This window comes from Bombina bombina, chromosome 2 (assembly GCF_027579735.1).
Source record: "Bombina bombina isolate aBomBom1 chromosome 2, aBomBom1.pri, whole genome shotgun sequence".
Lineage (NCBI taxonomy): Eukaryota > Metazoa > Chordata > Amphibia > Anura > Bombinatoridae > Bombina > Bombina bombina.
Genome location: NC_069500.1, coordinates 414,897,504 through 414,920,159, shown reverse-complemented (window position 1 = coordinate 414,920,159; position 22,656 = coordinate 414,897,504). Strand labels below are relative to the sequence as shown.

At 39.8% G+C, this 22,656-nt stretch overlaps 1 protein-coding gene across 1 annotated transcript in view; it reads right to left on the bottom strand.

Moving 5' to 3' along the window:
* Positions 1 to 799: 799 nt before the first annotated feature.
* The window catches only part of C2H22orf39 (chromosome 2 C22orf39 homolog), a 37,223-nt gene continuing 15,366 nt past the window's right edge, over positions 800 to 22,656 (bottom strand). Inside the window, exon 3 of the mRNA XM_053700518.1 lies at positions 800 to 1,639. Coding sequence (XP_053556493.1) covers positions 1,511 to 1,639 — 129 coding nt within the window. The 3' untranslated portion in view covers positions 800 to 1,510. The remainder of the gene's footprint in view (positions 1,640 to 22,656) is intronic.

Genomic DNA, 22,656 nt, shown 5'->3' with positions numbered 1-22,656 from the left:
CATTTGTTTGTAATGATGTACAAGGGGCCTGACCATTAATTAGCCTATTACCCACTACCAATCCTTCCATAGGATTACTAATGATTGATGTAGAGACTGCCAGTAAGGATACCAGTGTCGCTCAGGAGGAGGTCTATCTCACTGGCCTTATCTAGGGATATGGTTCCATTTATAACATTTCTGTATTGTTCATTTAACGTTTTTAAAGGGATAGTAAACACCAAAATGTTATTGTTTAAAAAGATAGATAATCACTTTAATTTACCATTCCCCAGTTTTGCATAAACAACACTGGTATAGAAATATACTTTTTAGCTCTGTAATTCCCTTGTATCTAAGCTTCTGCTGACTGCCTCCTTATCTCAGATCTTTTGACAGACTTGCATTTCAGGCAATTAGTGCTAACTCTTAAATCTAAATCATGAAAGTTTAATTTGGACTTTACTATACCTTTAATTTTATTATTAGTGTTTTCTTTTGGAAAACTTTTAACAAGACTACCATGTAGTGTGCAGAAGTAACATTGTTAAAAGCATTCTTGCAAAACTGCCGCCATACAGTGCACTAGCCACATGCATGCTACCTACTCAGGTATGCTCTCCAATAAGGAGCATCATGAGAAATAACTCAGATAATAGAAGTAAATTGAAACCTTTTTTAAGTAAATAAATAAAAAAATGTATGCTCTATCTGTATAATGAAAGTTTTGGGATGTCATGTTCCTTTCGATTTATAAAATATCTAATAAAATGGAGTAGAAAACCTGTTGAAACTCAAATCAAGGTTAGACACCGGATAATAAAGTTAACACAGCTCTCACAGCTTTATTGAATTTCTACCCAGAACATGTAAACTAGTGAATCTGCATAAATTCTAACCAGTAAGTGTCAACTCCAGTACCTAGGATACCCCAGTAGATACAATTTAAAGGCCCTTGACTCTTGAGCATGCATGAACCAAACTGACTTGAATACTGATGGTCTGCATTAAACAGAAGAGGTATTGAGAGGTCAGTTGAAACGTATGTATCTATTACAAATAATATTTGGGAGGATTCAACCCACAAATGCATCAGTTTTCTCACTAGCAGAATAGGCTATTTATTTTTTATGACAATCTAAGCTAAACCACAAGCAGATTATTGCAAATTAGATTGTTCAGCAAAACTTTCTAGTTTTCTCATGAAAACAAATGTGATGTTATGGCATCAAATTTCATTTATCTGCATTACTTATGTCCCAAGTAAATGGTACATCTATGCTCTTAATCTGCCAAGTCAATTCCACATCATATTTATTGCACAGAACTAAAACCACCATAACAATGTAATCTTGATATACAAAACAAATGATAAAGCTAGATGGCTTTTTTTTCTAATCTGACTCTAAGCACTACATGAAAAGTCTGTGTATGTTGTAAACTGAATTCATTTTAGATAAAATGCAAAAGATTTGTGCGTTCTGAAGAGAAACCAGTATATAACATTCACTTTCAGAGATACAATGTTTCCCTATTGCCGAGGTTTGCCAGAATCCAGTGGCAGGTACCAATCTGGGGGAGGGTTCTTCCTTAAAGTCCATACAGGAGAATATTTCTGTTTTTCGACTTGTCTTGATTTTTCACTCTGTCGCATTGCGTCCTGCAAAGGAGAGATTCATCATGAGTTTGGTGTAGTTAAGAAAGAAGTGTGTCTAGTTTGCATGAAAAATGAAATGATGTACAAACCTGTGTGATCCAAATCGCAACTGTAATAGTAAATTAGTGACACTATATGACAGTGTGAGATATACTAAAATAAATGGTAAAAATGTAAAAAAGGTAAACTGGTGAATGAAAGCCGTTTTTTTAAAAATACTATTAAAAACAGGGGCACTTTACCTTTTTTTCTTTTCACAGCACGAGCAGCTTCCCCCTCCTGGAACTCCTCTCTTCACACGTCAGCAATGACTAATCCGGTTTCCTCCAATAACAGCTTCCCCCCAGGGTAGTCATTGCCTGAGGCCATGCTGTGGCTGGAGGAAGCCGGTTTAGTCATTGCTGATGTGTGAAGAGAGGCGTTCCAGGAGGGGGAAGCTGCTCTGGCTGTGAAAAAATGGTAAGTTTTTAATCAAAACGGCTGCTTTGTAAACTTTGATGAATGAAAGTATTTTTAAAAAACGTGCTTTCATTCACCAGTTTACCTTCACTTTAAGAAGCCCCTTAGTGTCAAGCAGCACCCCACTGCTCTCACCAGCCCCATGATGATGGAATAAAAGCATTTGGATTGGAAACTTCTGTTGAGCATGACAAACATGTGAAACCTACCCTTACACTTAGTAATCCACTAATAATAATAGTGGGACCAGAACAGAAATAGTGTAAACAAGAATATTAGTCAAAGTTGCTAGAGAACCACTCACATGAAATGTTATTAGATTTACTTACTTGACCAAATGGAAACAGAATCACAAAATGTGCTGTGTTAAAGCCACATTCAAATTTATACTACAACCAAAAAATGTTTAAATTATGTGTATTAAAACAAAGTTGCAATATACTCTCTTAAACCCTTCTATATTTTGTACAGTCAATGTTTGTACATACTGTTGAATCATTTAAAGATGTCCACAATTGTCCTCAGCAGACTAGGTAAGGGAAAATTTGATATATGGTGGCACCAGGGCTGCCACTAGAAATTTTGGGGCCCGCAGCCTAGCCTCCCCCGCCCCCCCCCCCCCCCGCAGCGCCAATACTTATATTTTAGCCAAAAAATATTAAGCCTTTCTAATTACTTCTGTTATCAAGTGTACTTCATTCTCTTGATATCCTTTGTTGAAGTAGCGGAAATGCACAACTGGGAGCTAGCTCAACTGAACACATCAGGTGAGCGCTGTAACAAGAAACATAGCAGCCTCCAATTAGCAGCTCACTACCAGCAGTGCATTACTGCTCCTGAGCCCACCTAAGTATTCTCTTCAACAAAGGATACCAATAGAACCAAGCAAATTAGAAAGTTGTTTGAATTCCATGCTCACTGGTTTTCAAACTTGTCCTCAGGCCTCCCTAACAGGCCACATTTTGAGGATAATTGAACTAGAGCACAGGTTAAATAATCAGTTTATTAGTAAACTTTCACCTAGATTACGAGTTTTGCGTTAGAGGCTGTGCGGTGCCAACGAGCAGTTTTCCCTCACCGCTCACTTACCTGCAGCGCTGGTATTACAAGTTTTCAGAAACCCGTCGTTAAAAGACAAGAAGTGAGCGTTGAGCAAAATTTTGCTCCTTATCGCACTCCAATACTAGTGCTGCTTAAGTCAGTGGTGAGCTGATGTAACGTGCTCGTGCACAATTTCCCCATAGGAATCAACGGGGAGAGCCGGCTGAAAAAAAGCAGCATAAAACTCCCTAACGCAGCCCCATTGATTCCTATGAGGAAATAAAATTTATGTTTACATCTAACACCCTAACATGAACCCCGAGTCTAAACACCTCTAATCTTACACTTATTAACCCCTAATATGCCGCCCCCGACATTGCAGACACCTGCATTATATTATTAACCCCTAGTCTGCTGCTCCGGACACCGCCTCCACCTACATTATACTTATGAACCCCTAATCTGCTGCCCCTAACATCGCCGCCACCTACATTATATTTATTAACCCCTAATCTGCCGCCACCTACACGTATTAACCCCTAATCTGCCGCCCCCACTATAATAAACATATTAACCCCTAAACCGCCGCACTCCCGCCTCGCAAACATTAGTATATTATTAACCCCTAATCTGCAGCCCCTAACATCGCCGCCACCTTTATTAACTCCTAAGATGCTACCCCCAACGTCTCCGCCACTATATTAAAGTTATTAACCCCTAAACCTAAGTCTAACCATAAACCTAACACCCACTAACAAATAAAATTTAAATAAATCTAAATAAATATTCCTATCATTAACTAAATTATTCCTATTTAAAACTAAATACTTACCTATAAAATAAACCCTAAACTAGCTACAATATAAATAGTTACATTGTAGCTATTTTAGGATTTATTTTTATTTTACAGGCAAGTTTGTATTTATTTTAACTAGGTAGAATAGTTATTAAATAGTTATTAACTATTTAATAACTACCTAGCTAAAATAAATACAAAAGTACCTGTAAAATAAAACCTAACCTAAGTTACAATAACACCTAACACTACACTATAATTAAATAAATAACTAAATTAAATTAGCTATAGTACAACCCCCCCACTAAATTACAGAAAATAAACGAATTACAGAAATTTAAACTAATTACACCTAATCTAATAGCCCTATTAAAATAAAAAAGCCCCCCCAAAATAAAAAAACCCTAGCCTAAACTAAACTACCAATAGCCCTTAAAAGGGCCTTTTGCATTGCCCCAAAGTAATCAGCTCTTTTACCTGTAAAACAAAATACAAACAACCCCCCAAATAAAATACTATCTAAAAAAAAAGTAAGCTCCCCATTGCCCTGAAAAGGGCATTTGGATGGGCATTGCCCTTAAAAGGGCAGTTAGCTCTTTTGCCACCCAAACTCTAATCTAAAAAATAAAACCCACCCAATACACCCTTAAAAAAACCCTAACACTAACCCCCTGAAGATCGACTTACCAGGAGACGTCTTCATCCAAGCCAGGCGAAGTGGTCCTCCAGACGGGCAGAAGTCTTCATCCAAGCCAGGCAGAAGTCTTCATCCAGACGGCGCGGAGTGGGTCCATCTTCAAGACATCTGACGCGGAGCATACTCTTCATCCGACGACTAAAACAGAATGAAGGTACCTTTAAGTGACATCATCCAAGATGGCGTCCCTTAGATTAGAATTCCATCAGCCAATCGGAATTAAGGTAGAAAAAATCCTATTGGCTGATGCAATCAGCCATTAGGATTGAAGTTCAATCCTATTGGCTGATCCAATCAGCCAATAGGATTGAGCTTGCATTCTATTGGCTGATTGGAACAGCCAATCAAATGGAAGCTCAATCCTATTGGCTGATTGCATCAGCCAAAAGGAACTTTTCTACCTTAATTCCGATTGGCTGAATTCTATCAGCCAATCGGAATCTAAGGGACGCCATCTTGGATGATGTCACTTAAAGGTACCTTCATTCTGTTTTAGTCGTCGGATGAAGAGGATGCTCCGCGTTGGATGTCTTGAAGATGGACCCGCTCCGCGCCGGATGGATGAAGATAGAAGATGCCGTCTGGATGAAGACTTCTGCCCGTCTGGAGGACCACTTCGCCCGGCTTGGATGAAGACGTCTCCCGGTAAGTCTATCTTCAGGGGGTTAGTGTTAGGTTTTTTTAAGGGTATATTGGGTGGGTTTTATTTTTTAGATTAGGGTTTGGGCAGCAAAAGAGCTAACTGCCCTTTTAAGGGCAATGCCCATCCAAATGCCCTTTTCAGGGCAATGAGGAGCTTAGGTTTTTTTAGATAGTATTTTATTTGGGGGGTTGGTTGTGTGGGTGGTGGGTTTTACTGTTGGGGGGGGGTTGTTTGTATTTTGTTTTATAGGTAAAAGAGCTGATTACTTTGGGGCAATGCCCAGCAAAAGGCCCTTTTAAGGGCTATTGGTAGTTTAGGCTAGGGGTAATTTGTTTATTATTATTTATTTTGTAATTTGTTTATTATTTTCTGTAATTTAGTGTTTGCTTTTTTTGTACTTTAGCTAATTTAATTTAGGTAATTGTATTTAATTTAGTTAATGTATTTAATTATAGTGTAAGGTTAGGTTTTATTTTACAGGTAAATTTGTCTTTATTTTAGCTAGGTAGTTATTAAATAGTTAATAACTATTTAGTAACTATTCTACCTAGTTAAAATAAATACAAACTTGCCTGTAAAATAAAAATAAACCCTAAGCTAGCTACAATGTAACTATTATTTATATTGTAGCTAGTTTAGGGTTTATATTATAGGTAAGTATTTAGTTTTAAATAGGAATAATTTAGTTAATGATAGGAATATTTATTTAGATTCATTTAAATTATATTTAAGTTAGTGGGTGTTAGGTTTAGACTTAGGTTTAGGGGTTAATAACTAATATAGTGGTGGCGACGTTGGGGTGGCAGATTAGGGGTTAATAAATGTAGGTGGCGGCGATGTTAGGGACAGCAGATTAGGGGTTAATATTTAACTGTTTGCGAGGCCGGAGTGCGGCAGTTTAGGGGTTAATATGTTTATTATAGTGGCAGCGACGTTGGGGGCGGCAGATTAGGGGTTAATAAGTGTAGATAGGTGGCAGCGACATTGGGGGCGGCAGATTAGGGGTTAATAAATAGAATGTAGGTGGTGGCGATGTTGGGGGCAGCAGATTAGGGGTTCCTAAATATAATGTAGGTGGCAGCAGTGTCCGGAGCGGCAGATTAGGGGTTAAAATTTTTATTTTAGTATTTGCGATGCGGGAGGGCCTCGGTTTAGGGGTTAATAGGTAGTTTATGGTTGTTAGTGTACTTTTTAGCACTTTAGTTATGAGTTTTATGCTACAGCATTGTAGTGTAAAACTCATAACTACTGACTTTTAAATGCGTTAGGGATCTTGACAGGCTAGGCTGCACCGCTCACTTTTTGGCCTCCCAGGACAGACTCATAATATCAGTGCTATGGAAGTCCCATAGAAAAAAGATTTTACAAAGTTTAAGTAAGTCGTTTTGCGGTAAGGCCAAAGAAGTGTGCGGTCACCCTAAACCTGCAAGACTCATAATACCAGCGGGCATAAAAAAAGCAGCGTTAGGACCTCTTAACACTGCTTTTTTATCCTAACGCACAACTCGTAATCTAGCCGATAGTTATTTTACCTGCTTTCATCCAAAGTAATCCTTAAAATCTGACCTGTTTGGGAGACCTGAGGACAGGTTTGAAAATCAGTGCTCTATTTGAATCATTGAAGTTTAATTTTGAATTTACTGTCCCTTTAAAATATAAAAAAATGCAAGCTATCCAGACTTTGAAATTAAATTTCTACTGGTAAAGTGTGGTAATTGATCTGGGTTAAACCAATATAACCTAGCTGCTTACATTAGTTTACTTGCATTGAACATAGGGTTGTGCTTTTCCTATTATATATTTGCTTTGTACATTTTTTTATCCTCTTAAAATCCAAGGAACACTGTGTTAAGTCTTGATATCTGTTGCAGACAGACAGTCCTGCCTCAAAAGCAGAGAATAAATGAAAGCCATTTATAGCTGATTCAGCAACTGAACTTTAAGCTAATTTTTAACATTGAGTGCAGCAAGTTGCTGAATCAGCTATAAATGGCTTTTAATTTCTTCTCTGCTTTTGAGGCAAGACTGCAACAAATATCAAGATTTAACACAGTACCCCTTTGGATTTTAAGAGGATAAAAAAATTACAAAGCAAATATACGAGAAAAACACAATCCTATGTAATTAAAGTGAAGGTGAATTTTGATGAATAAGTGCCCGGTTTTTATTAATTTAATAATTAAAAACAAGGGCACTTAAATTCATTAAAAGTGACATTTCACTCCTTTTCTTCAAAAATGAATTTTGATGAATAAGTGCCCGGTTTTTATTAATTTAATAATTAAAAACAAGGGCACTTAACATTTCACTCCTTTTCTTCAAAAATGTATCTTTTAATCATGAAAGTCGCTCCAGCGCTTCCTCCGCAAGTCCTCTTTGCGGGTCCAAAATGACGAATACGGCTTCCTCCAATCACAGCGTTGCATCAGGCCATGACCCCCCTGGGAGGAAAGCCGTGATTGGAGGAAGCCGGATTCGTCATTTCTGACGTAAGAAGAGGCTTCCCACGGCCTTGGAAATCACTGGAGCTGGTTTCAGTAAGTTTTTGAAGAAAAGGAGTGAAATGTCAATTTTGATTAATTAAAGTGCCCTTATTTTTAATAGGCACTAATTCATCCAAATTGACCTTCACTTTAAAGGGTTAGAAATCTTTTGTATTTTGCAAAAATAAAAATTACACCATTAAAAAGTTTAAGTAATTCCCATTAAAATGCACGTATTGTTTCCTTGAAACAAAACTTGAATATAAATAAAAAATTGTGTTTTAATTTCAGCAATAAATAGCATAATTGACTGCCCCTATTTGAAGGCAGGGTTCAGATTACACATTCAATTATTTCGGCTAATCGTGCTGCAACACTAAGGCAGTTATTTAAATATTCATTAATAAGTGTCTCTTCCAAATTTGCATGTGCAGTATAAACTTAAGGCAATCGCATGAGTAATGAAGAGTTGATTGCCGTACTCCATCTTTACATGTGCATCTATTAACTGACGTAATGAGATAGCTGCCGTTTCACACATCCTTTGTTTTAAATCGGCTGTCATTCTTTAACTTATTTTATGGGGTTAAAAAGCCATATAAGCACTGCCAATATGTAAGCAATTAACATCCCTGCTATTGCTTACAATTAATCTGCGTTTTCGTGTGTGCAACTCTCTTGTTACAGCAGTTACTGGTAAAATAACACACACATATATATATATATATATATATATATATACATACATATACACACACATGTATGTCAGTCTAGGGGGCTATAAGAACATTTATACATTGCTCGTTAGTCGTGCTCCATCTTCAGTGCCACTCCCATGTCACTCCCCTCTTCGTTGGCATCCGGTGAGGTGATGATGATGCGGCAGCTCACACTGGAAGTGAGAAGACTGATATGCGCATGCGTTGCCACAAGTGAGTGTACCTAGGTAGAACTCGGTGATTTGACTGCATAATTAACCAAAAGAAGGGTTTGGCAGAATTTATATTTTCTATTGCAATTTTCATTTAGAGGATACAAAATGGCTAATACGTGTTATTTGATCAGTTGAACAACTGGAGGTTAGGTTTTAAAACATTTTTGGGTTTACTATCACTTTAAGCAGCAGCATGTACAGTGATAGTTGTTTCACATCAAATATTCCAAGTCATACACATTTGCACAGCATAGGTCATTGGTAAATTAAAAATCTATCCTATAAAAAAATATAATACAGTGCACAACTGATTTGTAAATCTCATATACTGCGATATATATATATATAATTTTAAATACCTAGGTTTGTTAAAGATTCCAAGGGATTATCAGTAAAATAAACCTCCCCAACTGATCTGTTATGCAGATTTGTTAAAATTTGGAGAGTTTATTCACACTTAAGTAAATGAGCTCCATAGCATAATAGAGAAATTAGATAGTTTTGTCGAATCCACTGGGTGGCACTTTACTTTTCGGACAGTAAAACGTATTTATTTTTCCTGCATATTATTCTCAGGCTAATATTTGCTATGAATGCATAATTATATGTAGCATTTAGATGATGTTTAATGTCCCTTTAAAATACATATTTAAATGATCATATACCTATTAAAGTATAATGTTCACCAGCTACCTACACTAAGCACCTATGTATTGCTTTAGTGAGGGTGTTAAAAGCTGTGACATCAGTATCGGAAAAATACATTTGTAACAGGGACCTAAAAGTGCAAAAAGGAAATTTAGTAATGTGTAGAAGAATTTTATTATTGCACCATTGTTTGCATATAACTATGAGTTAAACCCCTGAAAAGGGGATACATATAAAGTCCACACCAGAGCATCAATGCCGTACTGGGAGCTAGCACAATGAATATGGTGAGCCAATGACAAGCAACATATGTGTGTAGCTACCAATCACCAGTTAGCCTCCCAGTAGTGCATTCCTGCTACTCAGCCTACCTATGTTTTATCAAAGGACACCAAGAGAACAAAGTAAATCAGATAATAGAAGTAAATACAATTCTCTTAAACTAATTGCTTTGATTCATGCAAGTTTAACTTTTGACTTTCATCTGCCTGTAAGGTTCCAGTTAGGATGGAGTAGAAATGCAGATTACATTTAACAGGTTTTATTAGATTTAAAAGGCATATGAAACCCAACATTTCTCTTGTAAGGTGTATCCAGTCCACGGATTCATCCATTACTTGTGGGATATTCTCCTTCCCAACAGGAAGCTGCAAGAGGATCACCCACCACAGAGCTGTCTATATAGCTCCTCCCCTAACTGCCACCTTCAGTCATTCTCTTGCAGCTCTCGACAAGGGAAGTAGCTAGAGAGATGTGGTGAATTAGTGTAGTTTATCTTCAATCAAAAGTTTGTTATTTTTAAACGGTGCCGGCGTTGTACTGTTTTTTGATGATCTTAGCAGGTTGTAACTAAGGTCCACTGCTGTTCTCACACATAACTGAAGAGTATGAGGAAACTTCAGCTGGGAGAACAGCCTGCAGAATTAACTGCCCTGAGGTATGTTCAGTATATTATTTTCTAGAGGATGATAAGAACTAGAAAATGCTGACAGTGCCTGATATAGTTAAGGTAAGCCTGATTGCAGTGATTTAATAAACGACTGGCATCATGCTTGCAGTAAAAAGTATTTTTCATATTACTTTCTATTATGGCTTAGTATGTAAAACGTTTGCATTTATATAAAGAACGTTTTTTACCGAGGTGATAAATCTTTGTTTGGGGCCTAGTTTTCCACACGGCTGTTATTTTACTCCTAGGAATAGTTTTTTTAAGGCCCTCTGACTTTGACTGCATGGTGGGAGGGGCCTATTTTCGTGCTCTAATTGCGCAGTTGTTTTTACATTCTGAGACATCCAGCTTCCCTGAAGGAGTCCCCTGACATATTGGGCCTCTGTAAAGGGTTTTTGTGCCTACAAAAGTCGTTTTATGGGAAGGTAGGAGCCACAGTAGAGCTGTGGCAGTTTGCTTGTGACTGTTTTAACGTTTTTTTCAAATTTTTTTGCTTCGTTTTTGAACCTGAGGGGTTAATCATCCATTTGCAAGTGGGTGCAATGCTATTTTAGTCTATTATATACACTGTAAAAATTTCATAGAGTTTCACTGTTTTGCAGTTTTTGTGTTTGTTTTTTTCCCTTAAAGGCACAGTACCGTTTTTTATAATCTGCTTTTTCACATTAATTAAAGTGTTTTCCAAGCTTGCTGGTCTCATTACTAGTCTGTTAAATATGTCTGACATAGAGGAAACTCCTTGTTCATTATGTTTAAAAGCCATTGTGGAACCCCCTCTTAGAATGTGTACCAAATGCACTGATCTTACTATAAGTTCTAAAGACCATATTCTGGCTTTAAAAGATTTATCACCAGAGAAAATTGACAAGGGGGAAGTTATGCCGACTAACTCTCCCCACGTGTCAGAGCCTATAACTCCCGCTCAAGGGGCGCCAAGTACATCTAGCGCGCCCATTGCGTATACTTTACAAGACATGGCGGCAGTTATGAATCATACTCTTACAGAAGTATTGTCCAAACTGCCAGGGTTACAAGGAAAGCGAGACAGCTCTGGGGCTAGAACAAATACAGAGCTCTCTGACGCTTTAGTAGCTATGTCCGATATACCCTCACAATGTGAAGAAGCCGAAGAATGAGAGCTTCTATCTGTGGGTGATTTTTCTGACTCAGGGAAGACACTTCAACCTGATTCTGATATGTCTATATTTAAATTTAAGCTTGAACACCTCCGCATGTTGCTCAGGGAGGTTTTAGCAACTCTGGATGACTGACGCCATTGTAGTCCCAGAGAAATTGTGTAAATTGGATAAATACTACGCAGTGCCTGTTTACACTGATGTTTTTTTCCAATACCTAAGAGGTTTTCAGAAATTATTACTAAGGAATGGGATAGACCAGGTGTACCGTTCTCTCCCCCTCCTGTTTTTAAAAAGATGTTTCCTATAGATGCCGCTACACGGGACTTGTGGCAAACGGTCCCTAAGGTGGAGGGAGCAGTCTCTACTCTAGCGAAGCGTACAACTATCCCTGTCGAGGACAGTTGTGCTTTTCTAGATCCAATGGACAAAAAATTAGCGGGTTACCTTAAGAAAATTTTTATTCAACAAGGTTTTATTCTCCAGCCCCTTGCATGCATTACCCCTGTCACTGCTGCTGCGGCCTTCTGGTTTGAGTCTCTAGAAGAGGCTCTACAGGTAGAAACCCCATTGGATGATATCCTTGACAACCTTAAAGCTCTTAAGCTAGCCAATTCATTTGTTTCTGACGCCGTTGTTCATTTAACCAAACTAACGGCTAAGAACTCAGGTTTTGCTATTCAGGAGCGTAGAGCGCTATGGCTTAAATCCTGGTCAGCTGACGTTACTTCAAAGTCTAAGCTTCTCAACATTCCCTTCAAGGGGCAGACCCTATTCGGGCCTGGACTGAAGGAGATCATTTCTGATATTACTGGAGGAAAAGGTCACGCCCTTCCTCAGGATAGGTCCAACAAATTAAGGACCAAACAGCCTAATTTTCGTGCCTTTCGAAACTTCAAGAGTGGCGCAGCTTCAACTTCCTCTAATACAAAACAAGAGGGAAATTTTGCCCAGTCCAAGCCGGTCTGGAGACCTAACCAGGCTTGGAACAAAGGAAAGCAGGCCACAAAACCTGCTGCTGCCTCTAAGACAGCATGAAAGATCAGCCCCCGATCCGGTAACGGATCTAGTAGGGGGCAGACTTTCTCTCTTCGCCCAGGCTTGGCCAAGAGATGTCCAGGATCCCTGGGCGTTGGAAATCGTGTCCCAGGGATATCTTCTGGACTTCAAAGCTTCTTCCCCAAAAGGAAGATTTCACCTCTCACAATTATCTGCAAACCAGATAAAGAGAGAAGCATTCTTACATTGTGTTCAAGACCTCATAGTTATGGGAGTGATCCACCCAGTTCCAAAGGAGGAACAGGGGCAAGGCTTCTATTCAAATCTGTTTGTGGTTCCCAAGAAAGAGGGAACCTTCAGACCAATCTTAGATCTCAAGATCCTAAACAAATTTCTCAGGGTCCCATCCTTCAAAATGGAGACTATTCGAACCATCCTACCTATGATCCAGGAGGGTCAATATATGACTACTGTGGACTTAAAGGATGCTTATCTGCACATTCCGATACACAGAGATCATCATCGGTTTCTCAGGTTCGCCTTCCTAGACAGGCATTACCAGTTTGTGGCTCTTCCCTTTGGGCTAGCTACGGCACCAAGAATCTTTACGAAGGTTCTGGGGTCACTCCTAGCGGTCCTAAGGCCGCGGGGTATAGCAGTAGCCCCTTACCTAGACGACATTCTAATACAGGCGTCAAATTTTCAAATCGCCAGGTCCCATACAGACATTGTTCTGGCATTCCTGAGGTTGCATGGGTGGAAAGTGAACGAAGAAAAGAGTTCTCTATCCCCTCTAACAAGAGTTTCCTTCCTAGGAACTATGATAGATTCTGTAGAAATGAAGATTTACCTGACAGAGGCCAGGTTGTCAAAACTTCTAAATTCCTGCAGTGTTCTTTATTCTACTTCTCGCCCATCAGTGGCTCAGTGTATAGAAGTAATCTGCTTAATGGTAGCGCCAATGGACATAGTGCCGTATGCCCGCCTACATCTCAGACCGCTGCAACTCTGCATGCTCAGTCAGTGGAATGGGGATTACACAGATTTGTCCCCTCTACTAAATCTGGATCAAGAGACCAGGTATTCTCTTCTCTGGTGGCTATCTCGGGTCCATCTGTCCAAGGGTATGACCTTCCGCAGGCCAGATTGGACAATAGTAACAACAGATGCCAGCCTTCTGGGCTGGGGTGCAGTCTGGAACTCCCTGAAAGCTCAGGGCTTGTGGACTCAGGAGGAGACACTCCTTCTGATAAACATTCTGGAACTAAGAGCGATATTCAATGCTCTTCAGGCTTGGCCTCAGCTAGCTGCGGTCAGGTTCATCAGATTTCAGTCGGACAATATCACGACTGTAGCCTACATCAACCATCAAGGGGGAACAAGGAGTTCCCTAGCAATGTTGGAGGTTTCAAAAATAATTCTATGGGCAGAGGTTCACTCTTGCCATCTATCAGCTATCCATATCCCAGGAATAGAGAACTGGGAGGCGGATTTTCATCCGGGGGGGAGTGGGAACTCCATCCGGAGGTGTTTGCACAGTTAATTCAACTTTGGGGCAAACCAGAACTGGATTTCATGGCGTCTCGTCAGAACGCCAAGCTTCCTTGTTACGGATCCAGGTCCAGGGATCCCAAGGCAGCGCTGATAGATGCTCTAGCAGCGCCTTGGTCTTTCAACCTGGCTTATGTTTTTCCCCCTTTTCCTCTGCTCCCTCGTCTGATTGCCAAGATCAAGCAGGAGAGAGCTTCGGTGATTTTGATAGCACCTGCGTGGCCACGCAGGACTTGGTATGCAGATCTGGTGGACATGTCATCCCTTCCACCATGCACTCTACCGCTGAGGCAGGACCTTCTACTTCAGGGTCCTTTCAACTATCCAAATCTAATTTCTCTGCGTCTGACTGCTTGGAGTTTGAACGCTTTATTTTATCAAAACGTGGTTTCTCCGAGTCGGTCATTGATACCTTAATTCAGGCTCGAAAACCTGTCACCAGGAAAATTTATCATAAGATATGGTGTAAATATCTTCATTGTGTGAATCCAAGGGTTACTCATGAGTAAAGTCAGGATTCCCAGAATATTATCTTTTCTCCAAGAAGGATTGGAGAAGGGATTATCAGCTAGTTCCTTAAAGGGACAGATTTCTGCTCTGTCTATTCTTTTGCACAAGCGTCTGGTGGATGTTCCAGACGTTCAGGCGTTTTGTCATGCTTTAGTTAGAATCAAGCCTGTGTTTAAACCTGTTGCTCCGCCATGGAGTTTAAATTTAGTTCTTAAAGTTCTTCAAGGGGTTCCGTTTGAACCTCTGCATTCCATAGATATCAAGCTTTTATCTTGGAAAGTTCTGTTTCTGGTAGCTATCTCTTCGGCTCGAAGAGTTTCAGAGTTATCTGCCTTGCAGTGTGATTCCCCTTATCTGATCTTCCATGCAGATAAGGTACTTTTGCGTACCAAACCTGGGTTTCTTCCTAAGGTGGTATCTAATAAGAATATCAATCAGGAGATTGTTGTTCCGTCACTGTGTCCTAATCCTTCTTCAAAGAAGGAACGTCTTTTACACAAAGTTGACGTGGTTCGTGCTTTAAAGTTTTATTTACAAGCTACTAAAGATTTTCGTCAAACATCTGCATTGTTTGTTGTCTACTCTGGACAGAGGAAAGGCCAAAAGGCTTCAGCAACTGCTCTTTCCTTTTGGTTAAGAAGTATAATCCGCTTAGCTTATGAGACTGCTGGCCAGCAGCCTCCTGAAAGAATTACAGCTCATTCCACTAGAGCGGTGGCTTCCACATGGACTTTTAAAAATGAGGCTTCTGTTGAACAGATTTGTAAAGCGGCGACTTGGTCTTCGCTTCATACTTTTTCTAAATTCTACAAATTTGATACTTTTGCTTCTTCGGAGGCTATTTTTGGGAGAAAGGTCTTACAGGCAGTGGTGCCTTCCGTTTAAGCGCCTGCCTTGTCCCTCCCTTCATCCGTGTCCTATAGCTTTGGTATTGGTATCCCACAAGTAATGGATGAATCTGTGGACTGGATACACCTTACAAGAGAAAAAATTTATGCTTACCTGATAAATTTATTTCTCTTGTGGTGTATCCAGTCCACGGCCCGCCCTGTCATTTTAAGGCAGGTGTTTTTTATTTTTAAACTACAGTCACCACTGCACCCTATAGTTTCTCCTTTCTCTTGCTTGTCTTCGGTCGAATGACTGGAGGTGGCAGTTAGGGGAGGAGCTATATAGACAGCTCTGCTGTGGGTTATCCTCTTGCAGCTTCCTGTTGGGAAGGAGAATATCCCACAAGTAATGGATGAATCCGTGGAATGGATACACCACAAGAGAAATTAATTTATCAGGTAAGCATAAATTTTGTTTTTCTTTCATGTTTCAGGTAGAGCATGCAATTGTAAACAACTTTCGAATATAATTATATTATGAATGTTTGTTCATTCCCTTGTTATCTTTTGTTGAAAAGCAGGGATGCATGCTTAGGAGCCAGTCGAATTCCGCACTATTGACGTGTAATCTTGGAGCTCCGTTCAGTATACAAGCTTTAAGGTGGTTCAGGACTACAATGCCGGTCATCCATAAGCCACTACAAGCGCAAATGACTGCTGAAGGAAGATTGGAGTGACTGGCGAAGGTTCTTCACGGACACACTATATTCTAAGACTGGCAGGACAAAGCAGCTGGAAGTTGCACATGGCGCTACCAAATAGCTTACCCTAACACAGACCTAAAGATTACTGCTTAGAATACTGCCAGAGAGCCACGGAATAGCTGGGAAGCGGTCTTTTGTGGGCGCACGGCCATGTGGTTCTGGGGGCTCCGGTGACGATAATTGGAGGAGATGGAAGGGGAGTAAGTAGATCCCAAATAACAGACGGATAGTGGATGCTGCTATAAAGGAGATGCAAATGCAGGACAGAGGTGCACTATGCTCAATATTATTCGATAAATAGATAAGAGAGAGGGCTGTGTGGCGGTACTTCTGCATATATGTAAGAGGAGAAGATAGGCTGCAAAATATAGCGCAGACATCATAATAATACACTGCAAGTGGGCTGCAGCTATTTTTACACACGCAACTAGCTCAAAGCAACCAAAATGTGGCCATTCTTTTTGTGTTATCCATATACATGTTCTTTTTGGGATAAAGAGTCAGAGGCAAGTTCTGAGATTTGATTATTGACTATAACTACATGTACAGTAAAACACCTCACAACAGCCCTTTTCTTTAAGACCCACTGCAAACTTAGGACTATACTATGGGTTACCCTGCTTTTCAAAGTGAAGACACCACCAGGGGCAGCTTTCCCCCAAATTTATATAATTCAGGATCAGCTCTGTTAAAGAGGACATTGGCATAGTGAGATCTGCCAAGTGGCTGCAGGAGGGGTTTCCACACAGGACTGTTGTTCTGCCTATCAACATACAAAATACTTTAATTCTTATATACTTCATAATTGCCAGGACGGTATTATCTGACGGAAAGGATAAGGGATATTGAGAGTTGCTCTGCTTATTGTACAACCATGTCATCTCAGAAGCTTACTAGACCAGACAAGTCCAATAAGTCTAACGCTATGGAATCTTATCTAGGATCTACTAAAGGTGTCAAGCATTTAGTAAATGCAGAAACAGACACAGAGAGAGAGAATCTGAGGTACTTCCAGAGTCACAAAACTCAACAAAGGATTTAACTCCAGCAACAAAATCTGATTTGCAACTCCTAGTATCAAAGCAAGATATTGCAGTAAATTTTGAAAAGCTATGGGATAGACAGTCTTCATGCCACAGTTACTGCAAGCCTGTCGGAGATAAAAGCAAGACATATCAGACTTAGGAAGTAGAGTGGAGTCACTTGAAAATAATCAGGACGTATTGGTGGAAGATATATCAAACTCTGCACAAGCTATCTCGTCTCATGAACAACAAATGCAGGAACTTGAAGACAAAATAGAAGACAGGAGAAAATGGCGATAGAAGCTTTCATATTGAAAGGGCTCATAGAGCCTTGAGGGCAAAACCTCGAGACGACCGCCCGCCTACGGATGTTATTATAAAGTTGCTTTGCTACCCTGATAGAGAGCATATATTAGCGGCAGCAAGACACAACCCTACCTTCAAGTATCAAGGAACTGTAATACAGTTTTATCAGGACCTTTGCTTTAAAACACTACAGTGTAGACAAGCTCTGAGACCCTGCACATCTCTTCTGCAGAAAAATGGCATCTCTTACAGGTGAGACTTCCCATTTGCCCTGCATATAAATGAAGATAATAAGACGATAACTATCAAATCTAGACAGGACATTCCTGAGGTCTGTAAGATACTGCATCTGGATGTCCCTGACCTTCCACCGGAAGAATCTCCCACCATGTCGACTGATTACAGAGATCTTCAAATAACTTCACGAAAGTTCGACTGGTCTAAGGTAGCACGAAAGAAAGTAAAGATCTGATTATAGACTGTTCCATACCTTGTGTATGTTGTTTGTAACTGCATAGATACGATTCTGTTCGCTATACTGTTGAGAGATAAGTAGAGGATTATTACAATAGCTCTCCTCGGGATTAGTTAGTCCTACACCTAGAATAAAGATGAATAATAGATAAGCACTGCATCCATAGAGTTAATATGGTAATGTATCAGTGGTTAATTGTAAAGTTAAAAAAATCTGACTGTACACATGCAGTCATTAATGTTCAAGTTTTTACCGTTCTGTTATTTTTTTAGTTTGTCACTGTGATGTAAATGATTTGTTCCACATTGCCAGCTCCTGGTTATTAACCAGTATTCAGGTTGTTAGCAGCTTGCAAATGAAAAGTGTTGAAATTAACATGTTCGGTTCTCATTGGTTCCCCATTGTTGCGATGAGCCAGGGAGGGCTAGGAAACAATATATTTACTACCAACATAATTAATTTATGTCTTTCCGAATATCAAATTAATCTCATATGTGAGAGGTTTAAACTCAGACATTAAACGACGCACTACAAAAAGCTTCAGGTTAATATTATATATCTACAAGAGACACATTTTATTAAACCCCATATACCGAAATATTGGTCGAAAGATTACCAGCAACACTATCACGCAACAACAGACACCAAAAAAAGAGGGGTATCTATACAGATTCATTCGTCTCTACATTTTACACATAGTAAAACTATTGCAGACAGGGAAGGACGTTACTTGTTAGTACATGGACAAATATAAGGTGTGGAGGTGTTGTTACGTAACATATATGCTCCGATTTAAAAGCAAGATATATTTTTTCGGCATATTTCACATTTACTGACCAATTGGTCTCAAACACGGATATTAGCAGTGGATTTTAATGTAGATATTCAATCATTATGCTATACAACCACACATAAGTTATCCAAGAAACAAATGAGATCAAAGAAAGTTGCACATAATATACTTGAGCAGCTTGCACCTCATACTTTACTCGATGCTTGGCGAGCTCTACATGGTATCACAACAGATACTACTTTCTTTTCAGTGGCACATCATACTTACTCCAAAATAGACTATGTTTTTGTTAGTCAAATTTTGAGACCAGTTTTAATTTCGACTAATATAGAGACTTGCTCATGGTCAGATCATTCCATTACACAAATTGGCCTGGAGGGTATTAGTGATTCTAAGAAAGCTCAAGCATGGTCTTTTGACCTATCCTACCTTAGGGATCCACTAGCGAGACAGGGGGTGTTGAGAGCACTTGGGGAATACCGGAGTATAAATTTAGGTAAGACGGTGAACCCAATTTCAGTATGGACGGCACACAAAACCGTAGTGAGAGGTCTACTGATCAAGGAAAAAAGTAAATATAAAAAAAGCCAAAATTCACTAGCTAGCCAATTACAAGCGGAGTTCATTGCCCTGGAAAGAGAACATAAGAAAATACAGGCAAATTCTACATTCCATACACTACAACAAAAAAGGCAACACTTAAACAATATCTTAAATGAACTATCGATCAAATTAGCTCAGAGATTGAAAACTAATTATATGCTATACGCAAACAAGCCCGACAAATATTTAGCCAAAAAAATTCGAGAGAGCTACCAGTTGGCCTCTATTCCGCTACTTCAACGTGTGGATGGGGAATTAACTTCCCACCCCCAAGAAATAGTTGACACGTTTGCCCGATATTATGGAGAAAAAAGTAGCACATTCCATAGAAACTACAAAACTTTTACATACCTTTTTGGATGAAGCTAGGTTAAGACAGGTTACTAAAGAAGATAAAGAAAAGCTAAACGCTAGAATTACCCATACAGAAGTACTACAGGCTATTAAAGATCTTAAACCTGGAAAAGCACCGGGTCCGGACGGCCTGTCTGGGGAATACTATAAATAGTTTACATCAACCTTGGTCTCTCATTTGGTACAGTTTGCAAACCATATATTAGAAGGGAAGGCAATACCCAAAGACCTTCTTTCAAGCCAAGATAATAGTTATACCAAAACCAGGTAAACAACCCAAATTTTGCTCAAATTACAGACCAATATCCCTGATTAACCAGGACATAAAAATAGTAACAAAATTCCTAGCAAATAGACTTAAAACAATCTTACCTTATATAATACACCCAGACCAGGTGGGGTTTATTATAGATAGGGAGTCCCCAGATGTCAGGAAAATGGCGATTGTGATAGACCATTTGAGGGATCGAGGAATACCTTCTCTGCTTCTATCATTAGACGCGGAGAAGGCCTTTGATGGAGTGGACTAGATATACATGTACTCAGTACTAGGGAAAATGGGGTTTGAGGGCTCATTCGTTAAAGCCATTAGAAATATTTATTCTAACCCAACAGCAATTGTGAGAGCGATTGGTCACCAATCGAATACATTTCCAATATAAAATGGTACCAGACAGGGCTGTCCATTGTCCCCACTTTTGTTCGCAATATGTATAGAACCACTAGCTGCAACCATCCGTAACTCCCCAGACATAACTGGTCAAGAAATAGGTGACATTTCACATAAAATAACTGTTTGCAGATGATGTCCTATTGACACTTTCAAAACCTTTTAATCTCTGAGATGGGAGATGTGGTATGGCCTAAATTGGAAGCGGCACTGAGTGAATTTGATTCTCCAGAGGATATAATATGGGAGATAAGGCGCAGTGAGACAGGGAAATCTGGTTGTTTGCCAATTACAATGGAGTCCATGAATTTGTGGAGCAAAGTGGCTAAAAACAGTGGTTTGTTATCACCAGGTTCCTTGTCTGTTCCGGTAAAATATCTGATTCCTAAAGACCCTAAAAGACTTATTGATAAGTGGGAGAACAAGTAGCAGATTTATTGATAAATACAACACCCTTAACTTACAACCAATTGCAAATTAAAATAGATCCACTTCCGGGGGCGGAGCTTGCCAGCAAAGAGAACAGACGTGTGTACTAGGAGCTCCTCGGCTTAAACTATATAACAGAGGGGAATATGCTATTATTTTAGAAAGTTCATCTGCTAAAATGACTCTAGAGACTGGAGATCACTATAATATATAATCCTTTAAGGAATGAAAAATGTACTTTCTGCTGACTTCGATGTTTCTGCAGTAACCCTAATAGTGTAGACTTACAATGGCTGACAAGTCCGCTTCGGGGCTTCTTCCCTATAATATTCACTACAGAAGTATGGAAACTGCGCTGCATGAGTTTGAGAGCCATGTCTGTGGGCTTTTGGAGAGCCACTATTCAGAGCTGAGCTTGTTGCTAACACAACTATGTAAAGATGTTGATACTGCGTATGATAACCAAGATGGCGTTATGGGGCCTGGAATTAATGTTGACGGCCTGGAGGCCTTAAAGAACCCTGCTAATCCTCAAAGTCAGCCCCCTACGATTAATGGGAATAAACTAACAGAAAACTTAGGACATCAGGAGAAGGGGCAGTTAGAAGAGCCGGAAGCTACAACCCGATCACAGCCCTGCTGCACGGCAGAGGAAAATGTACCTTCAATAGAGATGGACACCCAGGCAGGAGAGAATATGATTTCCCGCAATCTGAAACATGGAGGACAGTCTCTCTTTGCCACCTATTGGAACATCGGGTCCGGTCTCGTGGAGCTGGGACCTACCGAAGCTGTTCCGGTTTGGAGCGTCATCACCTGTCCATACAAACCTGAGATGGCCTCGGCTGCTGCGGAGTTTGCCACTGAAACTAGAGGGGCTGCATGCCTGACACACGCGCTGGACTGGGAGGTAGGAGATTCGGTTCACTCACCAACGGTACTAAAAGCCGAGATCCGCTTGCAGTCGCTGCCTAAGCAGCAGTCTCTATCGGTACACACTGGAAGCCATCCATACGTTACCGGACAAGGAAAGAATGATGTCAGAGTTGGAATTGGGTAAGCTGTCCTGGACAGTTTAGGTGAGCTGACCCGTGGTTAAACAATTGCTCCTTATGGGAGACCGGATACAGACCTGCCAAATACAACGGTCAGACTCCTTAAGCTAATCGCACCTAAACTTATGTACAAAGGACACGCAGTCATTAGCTGTGTTCTTGTCCAGAGATTTGCCCGGGACTTATGTTAAATCCTTAATGTACTCTCACACTGGACATAGTAGTGGCCGGGAATGCTAATAGCTACTATTTCTAATGACATCTATTGTCAGCTCCGAAAACTATCCTATCCTCTTGATGATGACTATGTGCCTGTTATAGTCTTAAAGATTGCTATATGCTTTAGAAAAGGCACTAGCTTGCCAGTAAGCTCATGTACCTATTAGCGAATGAGTGCAGTAGTACAGCCAATAAATATGTCTACTATGTGCTGCATACCTGCTGCAGTATAGCCTGTTTAGTTAGCTTGCCTAGATAATAGCAAACTTCTCCTATTCTAGGTCTCATCATTAATGCTGGTCTATGATCTGAAACTTTACTTGTCTTTTTACTCTCTGAAAGACTTACTACTAAAGTTTAGGTTTACCAAAGTTCTATGATCATTATATCTTAAGCTCACTTTGTCACTGTAAAATACTGTACTCTTATCTATGCCAATTGCATGCCATAATTAGAATGTATTTTTATTTGTACAGAGAGACCCTATGGCCTTATAGTATTTCTATTGCTCTATATGTTACGTTAGTGACTGAGGCCCTCTTATTGTTTATTGATTTCTAAGGTATTCACGGTCTGAACAAATGCTATGGTTAAAGAATGTATATTGAGGATATGTGTTCTTTTTTTTTTATACTATATGTACTCGATATT